This window comes from Microcaecilia unicolor, chromosome 8 (assembly GCF_901765095.1).
Source record: "Microcaecilia unicolor chromosome 8, aMicUni1.1, whole genome shotgun sequence".
Taxonomy (NCBI): domain Eukaryota; kingdom Metazoa; phylum Chordata; class Amphibia; order Gymnophiona; family Siphonopidae; genus Microcaecilia; species Microcaecilia unicolor.
The window spans coordinates 243,729,472-243,752,440 of NC_044038.1; the positions used below are offsets into that span (position 1 = coordinate 243,729,472).

General features: G+C 43.3%; 1 protein-coding gene across 1 annotated transcript in view; it reads left to right on the forward strand.

The window, feature by feature from the left end:
- SNTA1 (syntrophin alpha 1) overlaps window positions 1-12,638 on the forward strand; it is a 111,427-nt gene extending 98,789 nt beyond the window's left edge. The window contains exons 6-8 of the mRNA XM_030212426.1: window positions 314-510; window positions 8,934-9,121; window positions 12,442-12,638. Of these exons, the coding sequence (XP_030068286.1) occupies window positions 314-510; window positions 8,934-9,121; window positions 12,442-12,534 (478 nt within the window). The 3' untranslated portion in view covers window positions 12,535-12,638. The remainder of the gene's footprint in view (window positions 1-313; window positions 511-8,933; window positions 9,122-12,441) is intronic.
- The last annotated feature ends 10,331 nt before the right edge of the window (window positions 12,639-22,969 follow it).

Below are 22,969 nucleotides of genomic sequence, written 5' to 3' on the forward strand. Positions count from 1 at the left end.
TAAAATAAAAAAATATATATACCAAATAACACTCATGTTTACTTGATCGTACTGGTGCTACATATCAGAAAGGGGATCAGTTACTTTACAATCTCTGTTTACACCGTTAACATCTGTTTCCTGCAGGGTCCATATGAATAAAACAGGCCTTGCAATAGATAATGTACAATGATGGGTCTTGCATGCTAGTAGACGACCTCCTAAAACGGAAAGGTTCTCTTGCATCTGTCGCAACACAGTTACTCCCTCCACTTTAGGGTTTGATACATTTTTAACAAGAATAAACCTTGTTCTCTTTCTGTTGTCTCCTTAGGCTGGTGCACTCTGGGCCATCCAAAGGCTCCCCACCATACGATTCGGAGCTGTCCTTCGCATTGCGCTCCGGGACGCAGAAAGGCATTGAGACCCACCTGTTCAGCGTGGAGACGCAACGGGAGCTAGCCACGTGGACTCGGGTGCTGGTGGACGGTTGTCACAAAGCAGCCGAACTGATTCAGGAAGTGATCACAGGTCAGGGGGTCCTGGGGCACAGAACCGGCTACGCTTTAATTAGCCAGTAACAATATCGGAACAATGCACCGAGCGAGGCATTTAGAACACGTATGCACACAAATGTTTAGAATGTAGACATGTGCACACATAACGCACAAACATGCCAATCTTACGCCCTATTCCCCCAGATTCAATATAGCGCTGAAATCCAGGCAGATTCTATAACAATGTGTGTAACTTAATTGCCTTAACAAGCTAATTAGCGTTGATAACAGCACTTAACAAGCAATAATGAGCACTAATTGACAATAATTAGAATTTACACACGTATTCTGTAACGCAGTGTGCTTCTAACATGTGCAGAGAAAAAGGGGCAGGGAAATGGGCATTTCGTGGGTGTTCTGACATTTATGCGCATAGTTATGGAATATAGCTCTCTGCGTGTAAATCTGTGTGCCTGGATTTACGCCATATTTTCATTGGTGTAAATGGAGGCAGTGGGATATCAACCAAGCGTATTCTATACACTGCGCCTAAATCTAGACGCTGCTTATAGAATATGCTTAGGCAGAAATGTTGTCTGCGCAGATTTTTTAGCCGCCATATATAGAATTCCCCCCCCCCCCCACACACACACACGTGTATCTTGCAGGGTGGACACCACAGGGGCAGAGTTACAATTAGAATACTATAAATTATGGGGTCGATATTCAAAGGGATTTAACTGGCCAGAAATGGCGCCTGAATGCTCGTTAAAATCGCTTGTACAGGGTTATCCTTTGATATTCAGTTGCCACTGAATATCACAACTGACCGCTAACCACATAAGTACTGACTCCGTCCCCAGATCACCCACGAAATAGCTAACTGTTGAGTTTTAAGTGTCGATGTTCAGCTACCGAGATAGGACTGACGTTTTTGTGTCTGTTATGGCCGCTTATCTTTATGTGGTGTTACTTGGTGGTTAAGTGCTGAATGTCACACTTAACTGCATAAGAGCGAGCCGGACACATAAACCTGGCTACTCGGTGCTGGGGCGCAGACATGACCTAGCATTAAATATCTGAATAACGCCAGCGGCGACAGCTAAAAATCCACTAACACTGCTGGCTGAATATCTACAGCTATGTGCCTATGGCATTCAGACACAAGGATTTAAAGCAGCGAGATGGTTGGCATAAGTGCTCAGCTTCTAGGTGTGATTATACCTGGTGAGTCTGGCATCCTATAACGGAAAGTAGGTGAACAGGCTTCTACCCGGCGTCCTGTTACTCAATATTGCTCTTTTCGTTCCATTAAAAGAGGACTAAGGGGGAGACATTATCATCAGTGTGGACCACCATTAAGACATGTTTTAATTTTTTAATTTTAAGTTTTTCTTACTATGTTTGTTATTTTACTGTTAACCCCCGTTATTAGTAACTATTTATTTATTTATTTATTTATTGCATTTTTATCCCACCTTTTCCCACCTATTTGTAGGCTCAAAGTGGCTTACAGAGTTTGGTTATGACATAATCAATTCGTGTTAACAGGAACATTTCTTATAGTTTGAATGTTGGTAAGAGAAGATAAGCACAGTTGTTTCATGATGACAGGTACAATTCTTGCTGTTTAAAGATATTTAAAGATACCATTGCATAAAACGGGGCCTGTGCTAAAATAGTACCAGTTAGTCTGATTATGTTTTTTTACAGCATAAATCAAAGCGATGTATATAATAATAAAAAAAACCTGAGACCACTTAGAATTAGAACGCCATTGTCTATACAGAAAAGTCGACATTTCACCCTCTTTTATAAATGAAACATGCCTGGCACTCCTCTCCCACCTGGAAGTCTGAGCCATCTCAAAAGAATGCCAAAGTCAAGAAATGCACCTGAAGGATGGGTCAGAACGGATACACAACGGAAGACTATTCCAGAAGAAGGGTGTCGGGCAAAAAAGGAAGGCACTCGTTCCAGTGGCCCAGAACTGGATAAAACCTAACTCTCTATACCTGACTACCAAGGTCTCCTCTACCACGAATGTACTTTAATACAATACCACCCTACCTCTTATTCCGAATATGAACTCCTTATACTTGACTTCTAATCTACTATTTTAATTAAGCTCCCTAATATGATACCACTTGTATCTCTCACTCCGGAAATGGCGATCGCCATGACGGAACAATGTAAGCCACATTGAGCCTGCAAATAGGTGGGAAAATGTGGGATACAAATGCAGTAAATAAATATGAAGCTTGCTTAGTAGTAAAATACATCTTTACAGTAGCCCCTTCTGTGCTTTCCATATTCTCTCACCTTTTGGGGTAATTGAGCACAAAGATAGGGGAGGGTTAGAGATATGGTTTTGTTAAACTTTGAGGTGGAGGTGGAGGTGGAGATACATTTAACCCATTCCAAATTCAGCTGTAAATTAGCCATGTTCAACAAGTGGCTTCAAGATCATGATCTAATTCTGAAGTACAGAAAAATCATCGGCCATGTGGTTATCCCATTCTTTCTATCCGGCCAGTTTTACTAGACAAAATCATTGGTTGATTTCAACACTGCTTTGGGTTTTCAATGTGCCAAATTTATTAAGGTTTAATTTTCAAATTGGGAATGTAGTAAAATCTTGTTATTTACAACTATGGATGATTCAGCAGTTAAAACCATTTCTCAATAAGTCAAACTAGATAAAGATTATACATTAGTAATGCCATACTGGGAAAAGACCAAAGGTCCATCGAGCCCAGCATCCTGTCCCCGACAGCGGCCAATCCAGGTCAAGGGCACCTGGCAAGCTACCCAAACGTACAAACATTTTATACAAGTTGTTCCCGAAATTGAGGATTTTTTCCCAAGTCCATTTAGTGTAGCGGTTTATGGACTTGTCCTTTAGGAAACCGTCTAACCCCTTTTTAAACTCTGCCAAGCTAACCGCCTTCGCCACGTTCTCTGGCAACGAATTCCAGAGTTTAATTATGCTGTTGAGAATTGGGGGGTCCCGAGCCCCCCCAAGAAGGCTGGAGTGACCTTAAATCTGACTCCATCTCTAAATAGCACTAGTACTGGGGTACTCAAGGAGTTATTGCCTCTAAGGGAGACGTTAGGTCTAAGGAAAAGATACCAGCCTTATGACAAACTGGATTTAGATTACAAGTTATACAATGCATTTATACTTACAGCCTTTGATCATTAAGTGAAGCCCACGAATCATCATTTGGAATGAGGAGTTTATTTGCCAAGGTATAAGTCAAATCAGTGATTGACAACAGGCATGTACAATCAATTAATTATAGGAATATAATAAGCTGCAAACAGGTGTTAATTATTTGCTAATGTTTTATAATTTCTTTCACCAATTAGAGGTTTTACAAGGGAAAGCAATTAGGTAATTTGTCAATTCTGCTGGACACATTGGTTTCCCTTGGAGAGAGAGTGCCAACCCTTTTCTCTCTAACTTAAACCAGGAACTACCCTGAATTTTATAGGCACCCTCAGGATATGGATAATATGACAGTAGATATACCTGATTGGATCTATGCTAATGTCATGGTTGTCACTGATTGGCTCATGCTAATGAGTAGCTTCTATCTTGCTACGCCTTTCCTTTCTCACACCAGCTGACCACAATCCTGCTCACAGGAAGTCTCCCTCCTCTCTGGAACAGCTAGTTCCCTATTTTCTTTGCACCTGCTATGACTCACTTATTTCTCAACTTGTTTTTCTAACTTACATTAGAGAAAATTCCACTTTGTAACAGATACGGGCTTCCATTTTGTGTTGAAATCCTCCATTTTGTTTCCATATCTATTGACTTAACTTTTAGGCCTCAATCTGGGCTACAAACTAGGCCATACTTTTCCAGGAAGCTCCCAGTTATGTCAGCCATCAGATTTCTGACTCAGCCAAGGTCTGTAATGGCCTGAGCTCTATGACTGGGCCCTCCACCATTCCAGTGGAGGGGTCTCTGGCTGTACCATAATTATACATTCCCCACTTGTCACCCCCTCTGGGGAGGGGTGACACAAAGCTCGTCAAGCTTGTCATCATCCATTCCAGAAGGTGGCAAGCTATCAAACGAGAGGGGGAGTTTTGGTCTTACAAATTGCTAGAAGGTATGGTGCAAGACAGGAAACTTCATTCTCAGGTTATATATTATTTGGGCATATGGAATTCCCTTTATATTACCTAATCCCTTGGGCCTTAATCCTGATGTCATCTCTCTTGAGACTTACTCAAACCTGTAGTGAGAAAGGTTTTATGAATGGGACAAATTCATGAGTTCATCTACAAAATCTCATGAAGTATCGGTATGCGGGTAATAGCAATTTCAGGTGGATCGTACTAATAAACACTTTCAGGTCTTTCTATGGCTTCTATTGTATCTGTTGCATAGTGCATGGGGAGATAATCTAATGTATCTATCTCAGTGGTCTTGGGAAGGAATAGTGGTTTTGAGTAAGCATTGTTATGGGCTCAACAAATATATGGTTAGTACTCTGATTGCAGGCTGTTTTAGGTTGTATGTATTCAGAATCCTTAAACAGGTCGGAATTCCTGGACCTTACTATTACTCATCATTGGCATCCAATCATGAGCACTAAAAAGTGGATAGCAAGTATGAGGTTGCCTCATACAGCAAAAATGGTCAATCCTAGGAAAATTCATATTAACAAAGGTCATGCATGGATCTTGACATATGCATAATGACCTGGAAGTATGGGAAGCATTTTATATATCCGTTACCCCACTTGGAGCTTAGTCAAACCTACAGAAAGACATGCAGCTTAAGTAAGCCTACACCAAAGTTAAACAATTGCATAACTGGTCGATACTAACAGGGTTTACACCTACATTATGATATCATAGCCAGTATGAGGGTTTGATGTTACCCTTGTGTCTGAGCAATATCAACTTCAATTTCAATTACATAAACAGAAATAACGGGGAAAGTCTTAGAAAAACAATTAGAACAATAAAGGAAATAATAGGAAAATAAAAATAAAACCTTTTCAATATATAGACAGGATTACTGCTAAACTGAAAATAAAACAAAATATGAGTCTATAATGTCCATAAACAGCAACTGTAAATCTCAAATTGATTCTGAATTCTCTTCCATCGAACATGGTTGAGGCGGTGGAAGCGCTGAAGAATCTGGGCGAAGATCTGGGTTTTCAGGCTGGCCTGCTGAAGGAAGTGGCCGGACTTGAGATGGTTAGGCTGGTAACATCTGGTTCTGCGGCTGAGTAAACCCGTATATCTTTCACATGGACCCAAGACTTGTGATCCAGTAGTTTGCAAGGTGTAAAGATTATTGCCACAACCTTGGGGGATCTAACATCATTTGGGCCTGGATAGATCTTGAAGACGTACTTGTGGTGTACAAACTTGGATCTTTCCATGTCTTTATTCTAGGCATGCACAATCATAATTAGTCCATCAAGAGTCAGAGGTTGGCAAAGGAATAAGCAAAATGACTATGCCTGAATGATACATTGCTATATCTTGGTGGGCATAATCAGTGTGAACTGAATAAGCAAAAATAATATATAGATGTCAAGAGACGTGAAAGACAATGTAAACATGGAGAAAACAGTGCTAATTAAGTGCAAAAGCAAAAGGGAAAACCATAAGGGTTCAATAACGAAAAGCCAATTTACATAAATAGCAATAGTATATATGAAATTATATCTCCTGATTGGTAGGGGTCAGAGCTTCAACTTCAACCCTCTTAATACTAGGAATTGGGATTTGCATAATATATCCCCACTTCTGGCTTGCATAATGTGCAAGACAGATTGGTAATTATTACGAAGAGGTGATCAAATAACAATGGTAAAGTATATGGAACAAAAGAAAAGAGTACAAAAAAGAAAAAAAACCAACAATATAAATTGATTGTTCGAGTTATTGATGTATGGAGGGTCAAAAATATGGTGAACAAAATAGTCTAAAGGCACGGATAATGCGTTGCAATCTATTGCCAGTAGGTATGGAATCTTCACCTGCGATGACTACCATTCACCAAGGGTTGGGCCCTCAGCTGCAGGAGGCCAGCAGGACTTACGAGTTAGATGATTCAAAAAGAAGGGTAGCGTAGGAAACAGTCATAGTCAAAGCAGAAGACTAATGTGCAGAAATTTAAAACTCATAACTAGTCCAGGTGATGGAAGTATCTTCTGGAATCACGGTCGCTGTCTGTTGTAACAGAGAGCCCATACGTAAAGTGCCATGTAGGTTCTGGAAAAGATGAGCCTGCAAAAATATTTAATACAATAGAATATTTAAGAGCATAACCAAGAAGGTCTAAATTAATGACATCATTTGGACAAAATAAAATTCTCAGTGGAGGAGGTAGCGCCTGGCCTCAAGCCACAACACATATTAACAATGCGTTGGGTGAAGAAACATTTTCTCCGATTTGTTTTAAATTTGCTACACTGTAGTTTCATCGCATGTCCCCTAGTCCTAGTATTTTTGGAAAGCGTGAACAGACGCTTCACATCCACCTGTTCCACTCCACTCATTATTTTATATACCTCTATCATGTCTCCCCTCAGCCGTCTCTTCTCCAAGCTGCTCTGGTCACCAGCAGATTAGACTATTGTAATTCACTACTCCAAGGACTAGGGACAGGGAAAATACCTGCATATAATAAATGTAAATCGCTTTTATTGTGCCACAGAAAAGTGGTATATCAAATCTCATTACATCGTAACTCGGGTAGTCTGAAATGGTTTCAGCTGGTGCAAAATACAGCAGCACACGTTTGGTTGGAAAGAAGAAGACTGATCGTATTTTTCCAATTCTGGCCAAATTACAGTGGCTGCCCATTTCGGCAAGGATTACAAGTTGTTATGCCTTGTTAACAAGGCCTTTTGTATGGGCTCACCCAAATATCTTTCAGACGAGCTACATAAACATTCGTTGTTCTCATCTGTTTGTCCCATCAGTTTCTTTCATTGAGTTTAATAAAATTGACCTCAACTAGAAAGAGAGTCTTTCGTTACCTATTCTGTGGAACTCTTTACCACCAAAATTTGAAGCGTTAGCAGTCACGTTGGCTTTCTTAAAAGTCTTTGAACACTTTTGGCACCTTTTAAATTATTAAGACAATACAAGATTGTAGAATGAAGTTTCTTCTGTTAAGGCAACAGGACTTCTGTTGCGTTATCCTTGTAAATGTCTGGTGGTTAATGCCTCCGTTAAGTACGTATTTTTTGATCCTGATCAGATGAAATTCTTATTAGAAGCAAAGAATTTGGAGCGACCTCTGCTGGTTGACAGTGTGGGAATGTGAAGGGCAACGGCCTAAATCTAGGTAGACAATTAGTTTTCCAGGGATTAGTCTTTCCTTTTTGGTTTTCGCTCCTTAATTTTTGTACTACGTAAGCGCTGTAATTTCTTTGTAGACGTAGATCTGTTGCCTGTTTTTTCATTTTAAGGGCCCTGTGTACTAAGCCGCGCTGTAGGTGCGCTAGCGTTTTTAGCGCTAAGACTAGAGACACCTATGGATGTCTCTAGTAACATAGTAGATGACGGCAGAAAAAGACCTGCACGATCCATCCAGTCTGCCCAACGAGATGAACTCGTGTACGCCTTACCTTGATTTGTACCTGTCATTTTCAGGGCACAGACCGTATAAGTCTGCCCAGCACTATCCCCACCTCCCGCCACCGGCTCTGCCACCCAATCTCGGCTAAGTTTCTGACATTTTTCTTGAGTCATATGTGCTACTTTTTGTGTATACCTGACCTTGATTTGTATCTGCCATTTTCAGGGCACAGACTGTAGAAGACTTGCCTAGCACTAGCCCCATCTCCCACCACCGGCTCTGCCACCCAATCTCGGCTAAGTTTCTGAGGATCCATTCCCTCGGAACAGGATTCCTTTATGTTTATCCCATGCATTTTTGAATTCCGTTACTGTTTTCATCTCCACCACCTCCCGCGGGAGGGCATTCCAAGCATCCACCACTCTCTCCATGAAAAAATACTTCCTGACATTTTTCTTGAGTCTGCCCCCCTTCAATCTCATTTCATGTCCTCTCGTTCTACCGTCTTCGTATCTCCGGAAAAAAGGTTTGTTTGCGGATTAATACCTTTCAGATATTTGAATGTCTGTATCATATCACCCCTGTTCCTCCTTTCCTCCAGGGTATACATGTTCAGGTCAGCAAGTCTCTCCTCATACGTCTTGTAACGCTAATTTTTACTGTGCACCTTAGTAAACAGGGCCCTGAGTTTTGTAAATGTGCTTTGCAATGTAAGCTTTATGCTGTTAAATTAGTAAATATACATTAAGGGAAGCTTTTTTTTTTGTAATGTTTTTTATTAACATTTTGTAATTTATCTATATGGCTTTTATTATTGTTTTGTTATTGTAGTGCTAAGCGGTATATCAAGCCAGTCCAGCTTCTTCTCCATCTGCTGTTGTTTCTTGCAGCTTGCACCTGGAAGGGGAGGGCGTGTTCCCTGTCCATCCACATTGACAAGGGCTTCACAGTCTGTACGGAGGAGCCAGGCCTGAACAAGACCATCCTTGTCAAGCAGCCGTTTGAGAAACTGCGCATGTCTTCTGATGACGGGGCAAAGATGCTGTATCTGGACTTCGGAAGCACGGAAGGAGAAATTGTGGGTTTGAGTCTTTTTGTATTACTGGCTAAGCCTTAAATGTCTGTCATTATTTACATAGTGCTATTCTGTTTATTTTGTTTTGTTTTTTTTCCATTTGAACTGTATATGCTGCCTAGATGTCCATTTGGGTTTAAAGTGGTTGGGGGCAGGGGAAGACTCAGGAGTAATGTCAGGAAGTATTTTTTTCACGGAAAGGGCGGTGGATACTTGGAATGCCCTCCCGCGGGAAGTGGTAGAGATGAAAATGGTAATGGAATTCAAACATGCGTGGGATAAACACAAAGGAATCCTGTTTAGAAGGAATGGATCTACCGAATCTTAGCGGAGATTGGGTGGCAACGCCAGTAATTGGGAAGCAAAACCGGTGCTGGGCAGACTTCTACGGTCTACGCCCTGATCGTGACTGAATAGATAGGGGTGGGCTAGAGTGTAAATTTTAAGGGGCTTCAACGTTAGCTTCAGAACTTTTAGTACAAGAACAGTGCTGGGCAGACTTCTACGGTCTGTACCCTGAGAAAGGCAAGGACAAATCATAAGAACATAAGTATTGCCATACTGGGAAAGACCAAAGGTCCATCGAGCCCAGCATCCTGTTTCCAACAGTGGCCAATCCAGGTCACAAATACCCGGCAAGATCCCAAGATCAAACTCGGGTATACATATAAAGTATCACATACCATGTAAATTGAGTTTATCTTGTTGGGCAGACTGGATGGACTGTACAGGTCTTTGTTTCTGTATAACAGTTTGGTGTGCTGATGCTACGCAGTGAGTGCTAGCTCTGAAATGGGCTCTGTGTAAGGCACAGAACGTGGTGAAGGCGGTTAGCTTGGCAGAGTTCAAAAAGGGTTTGGACGGTTTCCTAAAGGACAAGTCCATAGACCGCTACTAAATGGACTTGGAAAAATCCACAATATCAAGAATAACATGTATAGAATGTTTGTACGTTTGGGAAGCTGCCAGGTGCCCTTGACCTGGATTGGCCACTGTCAGGGACAGGATGCTGGGCTCGATGGGCCTTTGGTCTTTTCCCAGTATGGCATTACTTATTTATGGCAGGTCAGTGGCTATGTGCTGTAAATTGGAGACACAGCCATGCTCCGTCCCCTTCGTAGTTACGTGCTACCGTCTTGTAATTTCTGGGTGTATTTATCCCTCCCAATATGGTGGTCCACCCACCAATACCTAGGAATAAATAAATCACCCAAGGCTGCATCAGTTAGAAAAGCAATTAGATACCTTATTTTCTTTACTCACCAAGTATAAGTACAATTGACAATTGCTTTTGGGAGACCAGCTGACCATACAAAAGTATTGGCTGGCCAGATTCTCCATTGAAGTAGGAAGTACACTCATTTTTATATGTCCATTCAGGATACAGGTAATATGACAGTAATTACACCTTATTGGATCTATGGTAATATTGTGGTCAATACCTTAGTGGCTATATATGGTAACATAACAGTTAATATTTTTTAGAATTCTACTGTATGTGCTTGGCTGTTTTTAGCATTACTTAGAAAGCTTGGTCATCTCCCTGTGAGACCACTCAGTTCTGCATTCTGACCATATCTTCTTGGGTGTAACTGACTCTGCCCTGTTGGTAGGCCGCACCATTCTGTTATTGAAGTTTTTGCACCCTAGCCCCTTCCTCATTTTGCTGCATGAGGGTGTCACAACAGCTCATGAGTTCTACTGTTACTCTGGAGTTCAAATCAGAGGTACAGGCCTGAAAGCTTCTTTGTCATTTTTAGATCCTGAACCAAAGTCAGGCCTTGAACCAAAGCTCATGGCTGTAATGATAATAGTCTATAATAGCGCATAACTGTGAGGGGGCAGAACCTGGGCTAATGCACGCTAACGTGCCCTGTTATATACCTGTCCTTCATATAAACTGTATAAATAAATAAATCTAACTTTATGCATGTAAAAACCTTGAAGTTACTACACATGGTTAATTATGTATGTTAAAAAATGTTTTACATAAGTTTTTCAAATTTTACACATGAAAGAAATACCTGAAAATAAGCTGAAAACTCTGGAAATCATCCAAAAACAATCAAAGTTTTAGTTGCAAAACCCAGGCAAACACTGTGTGAGATATGTGATAATGTCAGGGTATACGATGATAACATGAAGCAAAACTGTCATAATTGGAATCACTAAAATGGATTGAGATCATGCCTCTAATCAGAGGCCAGAACTGCCATTTGGGTGAGCCCAGAGTAGGGTTACCATTCGTCCAAATTTCCCCGGACATGTCCTCTTTTTGAAGGCATGTCCAGCGGGTTTTGCCCACCCGCCTGTTTGTCCGGATTTCTGGACAAACAGGCGGGCGGGCGAGCAGCGCCGTGGGTCTCCCCTCCCCTTACTTACTATCTGCCCTAGTGGTCTAGTGACCTCTTCGGGGCAGGAAAGAGCCCCCTCTTTCCTGCCTGGAGCCCTGCCTTGCCCTTCATCCTTCTCGGTCTCGGCTGGGGATTCAAAATGGCCGCCGAGAGTTGAAGTCTCGCGAGGCCGCTTCAACTCTCGGTGGCCATTTTGAATCCCCAGCCAAGACTGAGAAGGATGCAGGGCAAGGGCAGGCAGCACTCTGGGCAGGAAAGAGGGGGGCTCTTTCCTGCCACAAAGAGGTCACTAGACCACCAGGGCAGTAGATCGTAAGTAAGGGGAGGGGAGGGGAATATGTGACCTAGGGGAGGGGAATATGTGACAGGGGGTGGGATGAGGATCCGAAAGGGACGTGGTGTGGGCGGGGCAGGGGTGTGTGGTGTGGGTGGGCAGGAGCGTGACATGTGTCCTCTTTTTCAGAGGGCAAAATATGGTAACCCTAGCCCAGAGTAAACACGGGTGGGCCCTTCCAAACCCCCCACACACACCTTTTGTCCTGCATCTGTCTTCCTTCCCTCCACCCCCAGATCTGGCCTGGTAATTCCCCCTCTCTCTGCACCTCCCATTCCCTCCCTGAGAACAACCGGCTGCCTTCTGCATTCTGCCCTTGCAACATTACTTCCTGTTTCTTCTCTGGTGGGACGCTGCAGAGAGAAGCCTGGGAGGGGGGGGGGGGTTGCTGCAGGCAGCAGTTGTGAATCACTGCTGTGCCATCGCCAGCAGTTCTCAGGTAGAAACCGGGGAGTTCAGATAGAGGTGAAGGGATAGATTGCAGAACCAGGGGCGTGAGGTGGCTGCTGCCAAGGTACTCTGGTGGTGGTGGTGGTGGTGGGGGGGGTCTCATTGGCTATCTGACTAGGCTACTGCTTCTGTTTCACGGTCAAAGTTAACATTCTTTACATTTCATATATTTCATTTTATTGCAGCAATTGGACCTTCATTCTTGCCCCAAGACCATCGTCTTCATCATCCATTCATTCCTATCAGCCAAAGTGACTCGACTCGGGCTTCTGGCGTAGAGCAGCCTCCAAAGCAGGAAGATTTGGGTGATGAGTCCAAGAAAACCCTCTATGCACCAGGCTTTTTTTTTTTTTTTTTACTGGTGCGGAAAGAAGCGCCCTAATACAAGCGCTCAAGGAAAGCAACTAGACCTCCAGGAAGATGTATCTGCCTCTGAACACAATCGTTATCAGGTCTTTTCCGCTGACTGTAAAAGGCAATCATGGCCCCAGACATCTTGGCTATCTCAGTGTTGGACATCTTGCGGAGTCACTGAACAGATGATGGGGGGGGGGGGGGGGGTACCTGAAAGAAAAAAAAAATCAGATCCTGATTCACATTTAGTGCCTTACAAGATGCCGTCTTTAGCATTGTTGTTATTCTTGCAGTATTTCTTATAGTTCAGAGCACGTTGCCCCAGCAGGTCACACTGCGTTCTTATTTCCCAGGGTTTGGAAGAGTCAACTCCAAGGGCAGTTCGCTTGGTGGGCTCTAAGTCAGTTACCTGATCCTCCCACCACCCCCTGGCATTCATTGGACGTCTGCGATTGGTTTACCCAAGTGCTTCTGCAGTCATATTTTTTCAGCGGCCGTGCTGAAATAAATAGAACATAAGGCATTTTATGGCTGTGATAAAAATGGCCTTGAGAGCACAGGAAATACCCATGGAAAGGGTCGTCTGTCACTGCTGCTTAGTAAAAGGACCCCGGTATGACTTCCACTATGGATTTAGAAAGACCTTATAAATTATATTAAAGGGCTCTCTGTAAACGTGTCCCTCACAGCCACATCGACCTTGTATTATTATAAAAAATATTTACTAAAATGTATTAAGATATATATATTTATATATATATATATTATTCATCTTTATTTAGAAGTCAGTTTTTAAGAAAAGACTTGTCAATTAAGTGCTTTTGAATTATTTGTAATCTTTCCTAAGCCATGTTGATTATTTGCTTGGTTTAATTTGGGAGCGGGTGGGAATTCAGGTTCATGAAGCAAAAGCCCATGCATGATATTTTCTCTAGCCTATTTTATGAAATAAATATTTTAACAAATTTGACAGAAGGGAATGGATGCTTGACTGGTTCCTTGTCAGCAGCAAATGCTTCAGAAGGTGCGTTGGATGAAAGCAGGAAGCGCTTGCTTGTGTTAGATGGCTGGCAGATATCGTGTGATGAGCTTTCTCTCATAAAAGTCCAGGAACTGCAGTGGTGTACTGAGGGTGGGGCGGTGGGGGAGGTCTGCGGGGGATGGGGGTGCAGGGAGCAGCCGAGTGGCTGTCAGTTCCCTTCTCCCTCTGAGGGAGCAAGGAACCCAGGAGGTAAGAGAAATGCACGGGGGGGGGGGGGGGGGGGGGAGTAGCATACCAATCTCCATGCGTACTAGTCACGGGAATCTCCCAAACAGTACTGTACCGATGTGTCAGCATTGTATTAGGAGATGTGTCTCTGGCACTCCCCTCCGACTCTGAACTGGTCCAAGTGCAGCAGCAGCCTAATGGTTAGAGCTGTGGGCAAGGAATCGATGAAGCCAGGTTCAGATCCCTATCTTGGGGAGCACCTGATGGGGACAGAGAGTGTCCCTTGAGCCAGCAGGAAAGAGGTCAAGGTTTCACAGTGGTAGTGGAAGTAGGGAGGGATCTATTCAAGGGGTTGGGGGAGACAATGGAGAGTGAGCGGTTTGGCTGCAATAAAAATGCCATCAACACAGGGTTTCTCAAGGGTCCTCCCTCCCCCCCACACCACTTTGCTTCATTTAAAAACCTGTAGATATTCTCCTATCCACAGTCCCACCTGCAATATACTCTCCACCCATTCTCACTCAGCCACGTGACGGGACAAGCATATCAGAAAAGGGAGGAAAACGGAAAAGGACCTCTTTGACCTGATGATTGTACCATCAAGGAAGTTGAACAGGAAGGAGTTGCAGAAGCAACAGTCCAGCAAAGACTTCTACAGGAGATTAAGATCGATATTGAAACATGCTCTACCATCAAAGAACAAGATTCAAACCACCAACCAGCTTGCACTTCCTGTACAGTCAAACGAGACAGAACCGATCTCTCACCACATGACTGATTAACCTCATTACTATTAATGAACAAACACTACCTCTTCTACCCTAATGTCGAAAATGATTTCTTTATAAATGTTACAATCCAACCTATTACTCAGGAACTTATATTCTTTTACCACGTATATACGCACTTGAATGCAACATCATTTGTAATTATGTTAACCGGAAATGGCAATCGCCACTACGGCAAATGTACCGTATTTTTTGGACTATAAGACGCACTTTTTTCCTCCCAAATTTGGTGCGTCTTATAGTCCGAATGTAGCAACCCCCCGTTACAGGCACACCCGCTCTCGGCTACCACACCTCCGACGGAGGGAGAGAGGGGGGTGTGCCTGTAACGGAGGGAGGGTGGGAGGAAGGGGGGTGCCTGTAACGGAGGGAGGGAGGAGGGTGGGAGGAAGGGGGGGCGCCTGTAACGGAGGGAGGGAGGAGGGTGGGAGGAAGGGGGGGTGCCTGTAACGGAGGGAGGGAGGAGGGTGGGAGGAAGGGGGGGCGCCTGTAACGGAGGGAGGGAGGAGGGTGGGAGGAAGGGGGGGTGCCTGTAACGGAGGGAGGGTGCCTGGAACAGGGAGGGGGGCCTGTAACTATTTTTTGGACTATAAGACGCACTTTTTTCCTCCCAAATTTGGTGCGTCTTATAGTCCGAATGTAGCAACCCCCCGTTACAGGCACACCCGCTCTCGGCTACCACACCTCCGACGGAGGGAGAGAGGGGGGTGTGCCTGTAACGGAGGGAGGGTGGGAGGAAGGGGTGTGCCTGTAACGGAGGGAGGGAGGAGGGTGGGAGGAAGGGGGGGCGCCTGTAACGGAGGGAGGGAGGAGGGTGGGAGGAAGGGGGGGTGCCTGTAACGGAGGGAGGGAGGAGGGTGGGAGGAAGGGGGGGCGCCTGTAACGGAGGGAGGGAGGAGGGTGGGAGGAAGGGGGGGTGCCTGTAACGGAGGGAGGGTGCCTGGAACAGGGAGGGGGGCCTGTAACTATTTTTTGGACTATAAGACGCACTTTTTTCCTCCCAAATTTGGTGCGTCTTATAGTCCGAACGTAGCAACCCCCCGTTACAGGCACCTCCCTCCCTCCGTTACAGGCACACCCGCTCTCGGCTACCACACCTCCGACGGAGGGAGAGAGGGGGATGTGCCTGTAACGGAGGGAGGGTGGGAGGAAGGGGGGGGTGCCTGTAACGGAGGGAGGAAGGGGGGTGCCTGTAACGGAGGGAGGGAGGAGGGTGGGAGGAAGGGGGGGTGCCTGGAACAGGGAGGGGGGCCTGTAACTATTTTTTGGACTATAAGACGCACTTTTTTCCTCCCAAATTTGGTGCGTCTTATAGTCCGAATGTAGCAACCCCCCGTTACAGGCACACCCGCTCTCGGCTACCACACCTCCGACGGAGGGAGAGAGGGGGGTGTGCCTGTAACGGAGGGAGGGAGGAGGGTGGGAGGAAGGGGGGGGTGCCTGTAACGGAGGGAGGGAGGAGGGTGGGAGGAAGGGGGGGTGCCTGTAACGGAGGGAGGGTGCCTGGAACAGGGAGGGGGGCCTGTAACTATTTTTCGGACTATAAGATGCCCTTTTTTTTTTCCTCCAAATTTGGGAGGAAAACCTAGGTGTGTCTTATGGTCCGGTGTTTCTTATAGTCCGAAACTACGGTAAGCCACATTGAGCCTGCAAAGTGGTGGGAAAATGTGGGATACAAATGCTACAAATAAATAAAGAAATAAAGAAATGTAACCTCACCTAAGTGTAAAATGGTGAGCCACTTTGAACTGAAACCGGTTTGGGGAAAATAGTGATACAAGAATGTATAAATAAATAAATAAACAAACAACTGATTAGAATCAATTGGGATAACAGTAAACATTCAAGATGTAACATAGTAACATAGTAGATGACGGCAGAAAAAGACCTGCACGGTCCATCCAGTCTGCCCAACAAGACAACTCATGTGTGCTACTTTTGTGTATACCCTACTTTGATTTGTACCTGTGCTCTTCAGGGCACAGACCGTATAAGTCTGCCCAGCACTAGCCCCGCCTCCCACCACCGGCTCTGGCACAGACCATATAAGTCTGCCCAGCGCTATCCCTGCCTCCCAACCTCCAGTCCCGCCTCCCACCACTGGCTCTGGCACAGACCGTATAAGTCTGCCCCGCACTATCCTCGCCTCCCAACCTCCAGCCCCGCCTCCCACTACCGGCTCTGCTATCCAATCTCGGTTAAGCTCTTACCAGCACCTCAGTCCACACACAGAGGTGCTGAAGTAGTACAACCGCCCTTAACTACTTTAGGGGGGGGGGGGTCATCCCTACAAAGAATATTGTTGATTAAAAATGTAACTATGGTGCTCATTTTCGAAGCATCATAGTTACACCATAGTTACAAAAGGCTGAAATGGACGTCCATATGCTTGAAACGTCTAAGTCCTGATTTTGCAGAGGCAGAATCGGGACGGTCAGCACTACAGTACAACCAAATAGCCTAAGGGGAACGTGTTCTGGGTAGGACTGGGGAGGGCCTGAAATCTGGACGTCCAGCAGTGATTAACGAAGGGGAAGAAACATCCATGTGGAAAACGAAGGATGTTCTTATTTAGACCTGTTTCAGGAACAGGACTCTAAGCTCTGTCGAGCAGGGACTGTCTCTTCATGTTCAAGTGTACGGCGCTGGGTACGTCTAGTAGCGCTATAGAAATGATAAGTAGTAGGACTAATGCTTTTTTTTTTTTAATTAAAGAATTCTGAAAATGAGAGGCCTTTTCATCTTTTGTCTTTTCCACATACTCTCACTCATATTTCAAATAAAAGTTTGTGTTAACACTGGGGTAAAGGGTGAAAGTGATGGAGACGTCCCCACTTGGTGAGTATTTGTTCCCAGGTCTAAAGTAATGCTACTACAAAAGACTAGGGGACACTCAAGGAAGTGACATGGAAATACTTTTGAAACAAATAGGAGGAAATATTTTTTCACACAATGAATAGTTAAGCTCTGGAACAGTGGTGTACCAAGGTGTGAAGCTCCGCCCAGCGCTGCTAAGACCACCAGTGGTGAGGTGGGGAGGGAATTGACTCGTGGCCCACTGGGCCACCACGGCTCCATTCATGGAAGGGGATGCCAGGGGCGGATAAGGGGGCTGGAGACCCACCGGATCTCCAGGCTTCCCGAACTTGTGTTGGGGGGGGGGGGGGGGGTCATGGGGACTGGAGGACTGCTGGACCTCCAGCCCCCATGTCGCTTGACTCAGGGTGGGAGTACTTGGGGGTCTGCTGTGTTGGATTATTTTTAGTAAATAATTAGCAGATTTTAGTACACACAGCTTCAGCTTTAGAAATGTTAATTTCTTTCTTCATCTCTCTCTCATTCACCCCAGAATAATTCACTGCTGAGTCACTTTAAAGTTGAAGTAACAAAACATCTGTTTACTCACAGTTTGTAGTTAGATTATAATCAGACAGGCTTATATATACATATTACTATACATTTGTCTTATCAGCTCCTTCCATGTGCTTAGATGGTAATGGATGCTCACACCACCATAGATCCTCTCAGGTTAGGAGAGATCATGAGCTCCATGTGCTCCATGTGCTGCATGTGCTGTGTCTGACTCCCACAGGAAGTTGCATAGCTGTGTGACCTCTCTAAGTAATTCACATCAGAGGTCACAGAGTAATCACAGAGAAATAATAGGTGACAGGCAATGCATGTAAAAATACAATTACATTCCAATAAACCCCTTCTCATGCATAACTGTCATGCAATTATTTATTCATACAAAGTCCAAGCTTTATACGCAGATTCACAAAATGTTCTCTGGGTAACGGTTTGGTCATGATGTCAGCTGTCATCTCACTGGTGTGACAATAGTGTAGACTGATGACCCCTTCTTTCGCCAACTCTCGCACGTTGTGGTATTTCGTTGCGATGTGCTTGGTGCGTGACTGAACCTTGTCATTCTGTGACAGTCGGATGCAGCTCTGATTATCTTCCATTATCTGGATTGGTCTCTTTTCAGCTATTCCGAAATCCAGCAAAAGTTTTTCAATCCACATCAGTTCTCTGCACGCTTCCGATACAGCCACGTATTCAGCTTCTGTAGAAGACAAACTCACAATACTTTGTTTATGACTGGCCCATGAAATTTGTACATTTCCATACATAAACACATATCCACTTGTGGATTTATAATTAGAATGATCCCCTGCCCAATCTGAATCACAGTAACATATTAGTTTTGGATTACTATTGGCTGAAATCTTTAATTTACAATCAATGGTACCCTTTAAATACCTTACCATCCTTTTAACTGCAGTCCAATCTGATTTGGTAGGTGAGCTGACCCTTCTGCTCAAAATTCCTACTGCATTTGCTATATCAGCCCTGTATGTGGTAGCTAGATATAAAAGCTTACCTATGGCTGATCTATATTGGATGTTATCTGGTAAAGGTTCTCTTACTGTTTCATCCTTCAGAAAATCAGTGATCATGGGAGTGCTTACAACTTGGGCATCTTGCATACCTAAACTTTCAATAAGCTCATTTATTTTCTGCTTCTGGCTTAGAAGATAAGAACCATCATTTTGTTTCTCAATTTCTATACCAAGATAGTATGACACATTTCCAAGTTCTTTTATCTCAACATTGTGGTTTAAACACTTTACAATGTCCTTGTACTCTTGCTCACTTTTGCTTGCAATGAGCAGATCATCAACAAAAGCTAAAATGTATGCATATTGTCCATTTGTGCACCTAGTGTACAAGCATTTATCTGCTTCACCTTGCTTAAATCCTAAATTTGTCAATATTTCATGCAATTTTTCATTCCAACATTTTTCACTTTGCTTTAATCCATAAAGACCTTTGTTTAATTTACACACTAGCTGTCTTTGTTTTGTATTTATGAAACCTGTTGGTTGTTCCATGTACAAGTCTTCAGTTATATCTCCATGAAGAAATGCTGTTTTCACATCAATGTGTTTGACTTGCATGCCTTTTGAGACTGCAATGCTCAGAAGTGTTCTTATTGTCGTGTGTTTCACTACAGGTGCAAACACTTCATCAAAATCTTCTCCATATTTTTGAAGATATCCCTTTGCCACTAATCTGGCTTTATACCTTTCCACTTTTCCTTGTGCATTCCTTTTTAACTTGAATACCCATTTGCATCCTATAGCTTTCTTGCCAGGAGGTAATTTTGTAAGAATCCAAGTATTATTTTTATCCAATGCATCAATTTCTTCTTGTGCAGCTTTATGCCATTCAGCAGCTTCTTCTGCTGGCATTTTCTCAATCTCATCCCATGTTAAGGGCTCTTGAGCTTCTGCTGACTTTGTTAGGTAAGACAGTCTTGGGGGTGGAACACCTTTGTTTTCCCTGGATGAGCGTCTGACAACAGGTTGGTCTGACCTTTCCGCATCCTCTAAATCTGAGAGTCCTTCTCCAATTGATTCCCCTTCTCCAACTGTACTGTCTTCTTCAATGATCCTTTCTGTGTCTGCTTCCTCTGCCTGTTCCTCGTTAGATACAGATGAGTTGCTTTCAGACATCTGCCTTGGTATGGCATTTGTATACACTGGCATGTCTATTATGGTTCTAGTTTCATATTCTGGATGATAAGGCTCATCTGGGATAATCCAGCCTTTATCAACCCTTTTGTTTTCATCAAAATATGTAACATGTCTTATGCCAACAATGCCAGTTTTCAGATTCAAAATTCTATATCCTTTGTGTCCTGGAGCATAGCCAACTAAAATGCCCCTTTCTGTTGTGGAATCCAGCTTATGCCTTCTTTGCTTTGGTACATGAGCATATGCTGTACTTCCAAATGTTCTTATGTGTGACAGGTTTGGCTTCCTACCATGCCATGTCTCATGTGGTGTGCGCTCAGCGCCTTTAGTTGGCATTCTGTTTTGTAGGTACACTGCTGTGAGAATGGCTTCCCCCCATAGTCTTTTAGGGAGATTGCTATCTGACAGCATACATCTGGTCATTTCCACAAGTGACCTAAATTTTCTCTCTGCAACAGAATTTTGCTCTGGTGTATAAGCTACTGTTGTGATATGCTGAATGCCTTCTTGTTCTAGAAATGTGCGCATGCTTTGTGAAGTGAACTCACCACCATTGTCGGTCTGAAGAACCTTTGGTTTTCTTTCAAATTTATTGCTCACCATGGCTACGTATTTCTTCAGCATGTCTGTGACTTGACTTTTCTCTTTCAGCAAATAGGCCACACAATATCTAGAGAAATCATCCAAGAATATCAGCACAAATCTGTTATTTCCCAATGATGGGATATTAAACGGTCCACATAAGTCACTGTGTATTAAGTCCAGTACTTTATTACTCCTATTTCCTGTGTATGCAGGAAATGAGGGTCTCACACCTTTTTGAGTAACACAGTCTATGCATTTCTCCATTTTACCAGCATCTGCACTTATCTGAATGCCGGTGGCCAGTTGCTTACTGTAAAGATCCTGGATCACCTTAGAATCACGATGTCCCAGGCGGCGGTGCCAGATTTCCAGACTACATTTACCATCATTCTTCCTTACTTGCGCCATATGTGAGGCTTCACCTGAAATGTTCAGCTTATAAACATCATTATGCATAAAAGCTTCAGCATACACTTCATCATTTTTAGAGATTGTGCACTTACTGTTTTCAAAATGAATCACAAATCCCTTCTTATCTAATGTAGATACACTAAGCATATTGCAAACTGCTTGGGGAATATACAAGACATCACTTACAGGAATTTCTTTAACTTCATTAGACACTTTGCATTTTAAGAATCCAATACCTTTTGCTTGGATCTGAGCAGTCCCTGCGTTTGCAGTTTTAAGAATACCTTCCTCTGGACACATTTCCTGAAAGAAATCCTTAGAATTGGTTAAATGGCATGTGCTCCCTGAATCCAAAATCCAAGTACTTTCATTTGAATTATTATTTACCATAGTCAAAGATTTTTCTGCCATTAGAAAGCCCTTGTGTTTATCTTTGTCCTTCATACATTTCCTGGTTTGAAAATTCTTTAGTTCCATTGGCTTAGGTGAGCTAGAGGGAGTGTTTTGTGTTTCCTTACACCATTTAGATACATGTCCCTCCTTTCCACATGAGTAGCAAATCAGCTTGCCCTTGGGTGGAGTTTTCCCATAGCTCCGCCTTCCTCTGTTCTTTGCCAAGAAATTTGTTTCATTTCTCTCTGACTTGCTTTGAGAACACATCTCCTCAGAATCATTTATTATGCATTCCTGCCTTAGTTTTGATGTTGTCTGTTCAAAAGATTGCCCTTCAATGGCCTCATTTACAGACCTAAAAACATCAAACTTCTTTGATAGTGAGGTAAAAAGAAATGCTCTTTTCAATGCATCACACATGGGAATTCCAGAAAGTTCTAACTTTTGAAATGAAGACATAAGATGCATAATGTGATCATTACATTTACTTTTATCCCTTAATTTGGTTTCATTCAACTCTGCCAGCCAAATTGGTTGCTGCTTTGCATATGTAGTTGCATACATAGTTCTCAGTTTATATAAAATGTCCTTTGGTGTATCTTTTCCCTCCACTAATATGGCTTGTTTCTCTGAGAGAGCTTCCAAAAGCATGCACTTCACATAATAGTTTGCATTGTCCCATTCAGCCATATTTTCAGCTGTTCTGTCTTGGTCTAAGCATATATTTAATCTTTTTGCTCGAAGGAGACATATGAATCTTAGTTCCCACTGCTGATAATTAAACTCAGTTAATTTAGGCATCTTGAGAGAATAGAAAAATAGTGAATTTCTTCCCTCAGCCATTTTCTTAGCCTTCTGTCTGCTGTGTGGGGGGAGAGAGAGACAGACTGAATCTTTCCTTTAAAACTTAAGAGAAAAATGTGGCCTTTTTTTCTGCCTGGTAATATTTCTCTTCTTTTTCAATTCCTGAGCCTGGGCCCATAACCCTTTTGTTGGATTATTTGTAGTAAATAATTAGCAGATTTTAGTACACACAGCTTCAGCTTTAGAAATGTTAATTTCTTTCTTCATCTCTCTCTCATTCACCCCAGAATAATTCACTGCTGAGTCACTTTAAAGTTGAAGTAACAAAACATCTGTTTACTCACAGTTTGTAGTTAGATTATAATCAGACAGGCTTATATATACATATTACTATACATTTGTCTTATCAGCTCCTTCCATGTGCTTAGATGGTAATGGATGCTCACACCACCATAGATCCTCTCAGGTTAGGAGAGATCATGAGCTCCATGTGCTCCATGTGCTGCATGTGCTGTGTCTGACTCCCACAGGAAGTTGCATAGCTGTGTGACCTCTCTAAGTAATTCACATCAGAGGTCACAGAGTAATCACAGAGAAATAATAGGTGACAGGCAATGCATGTAAA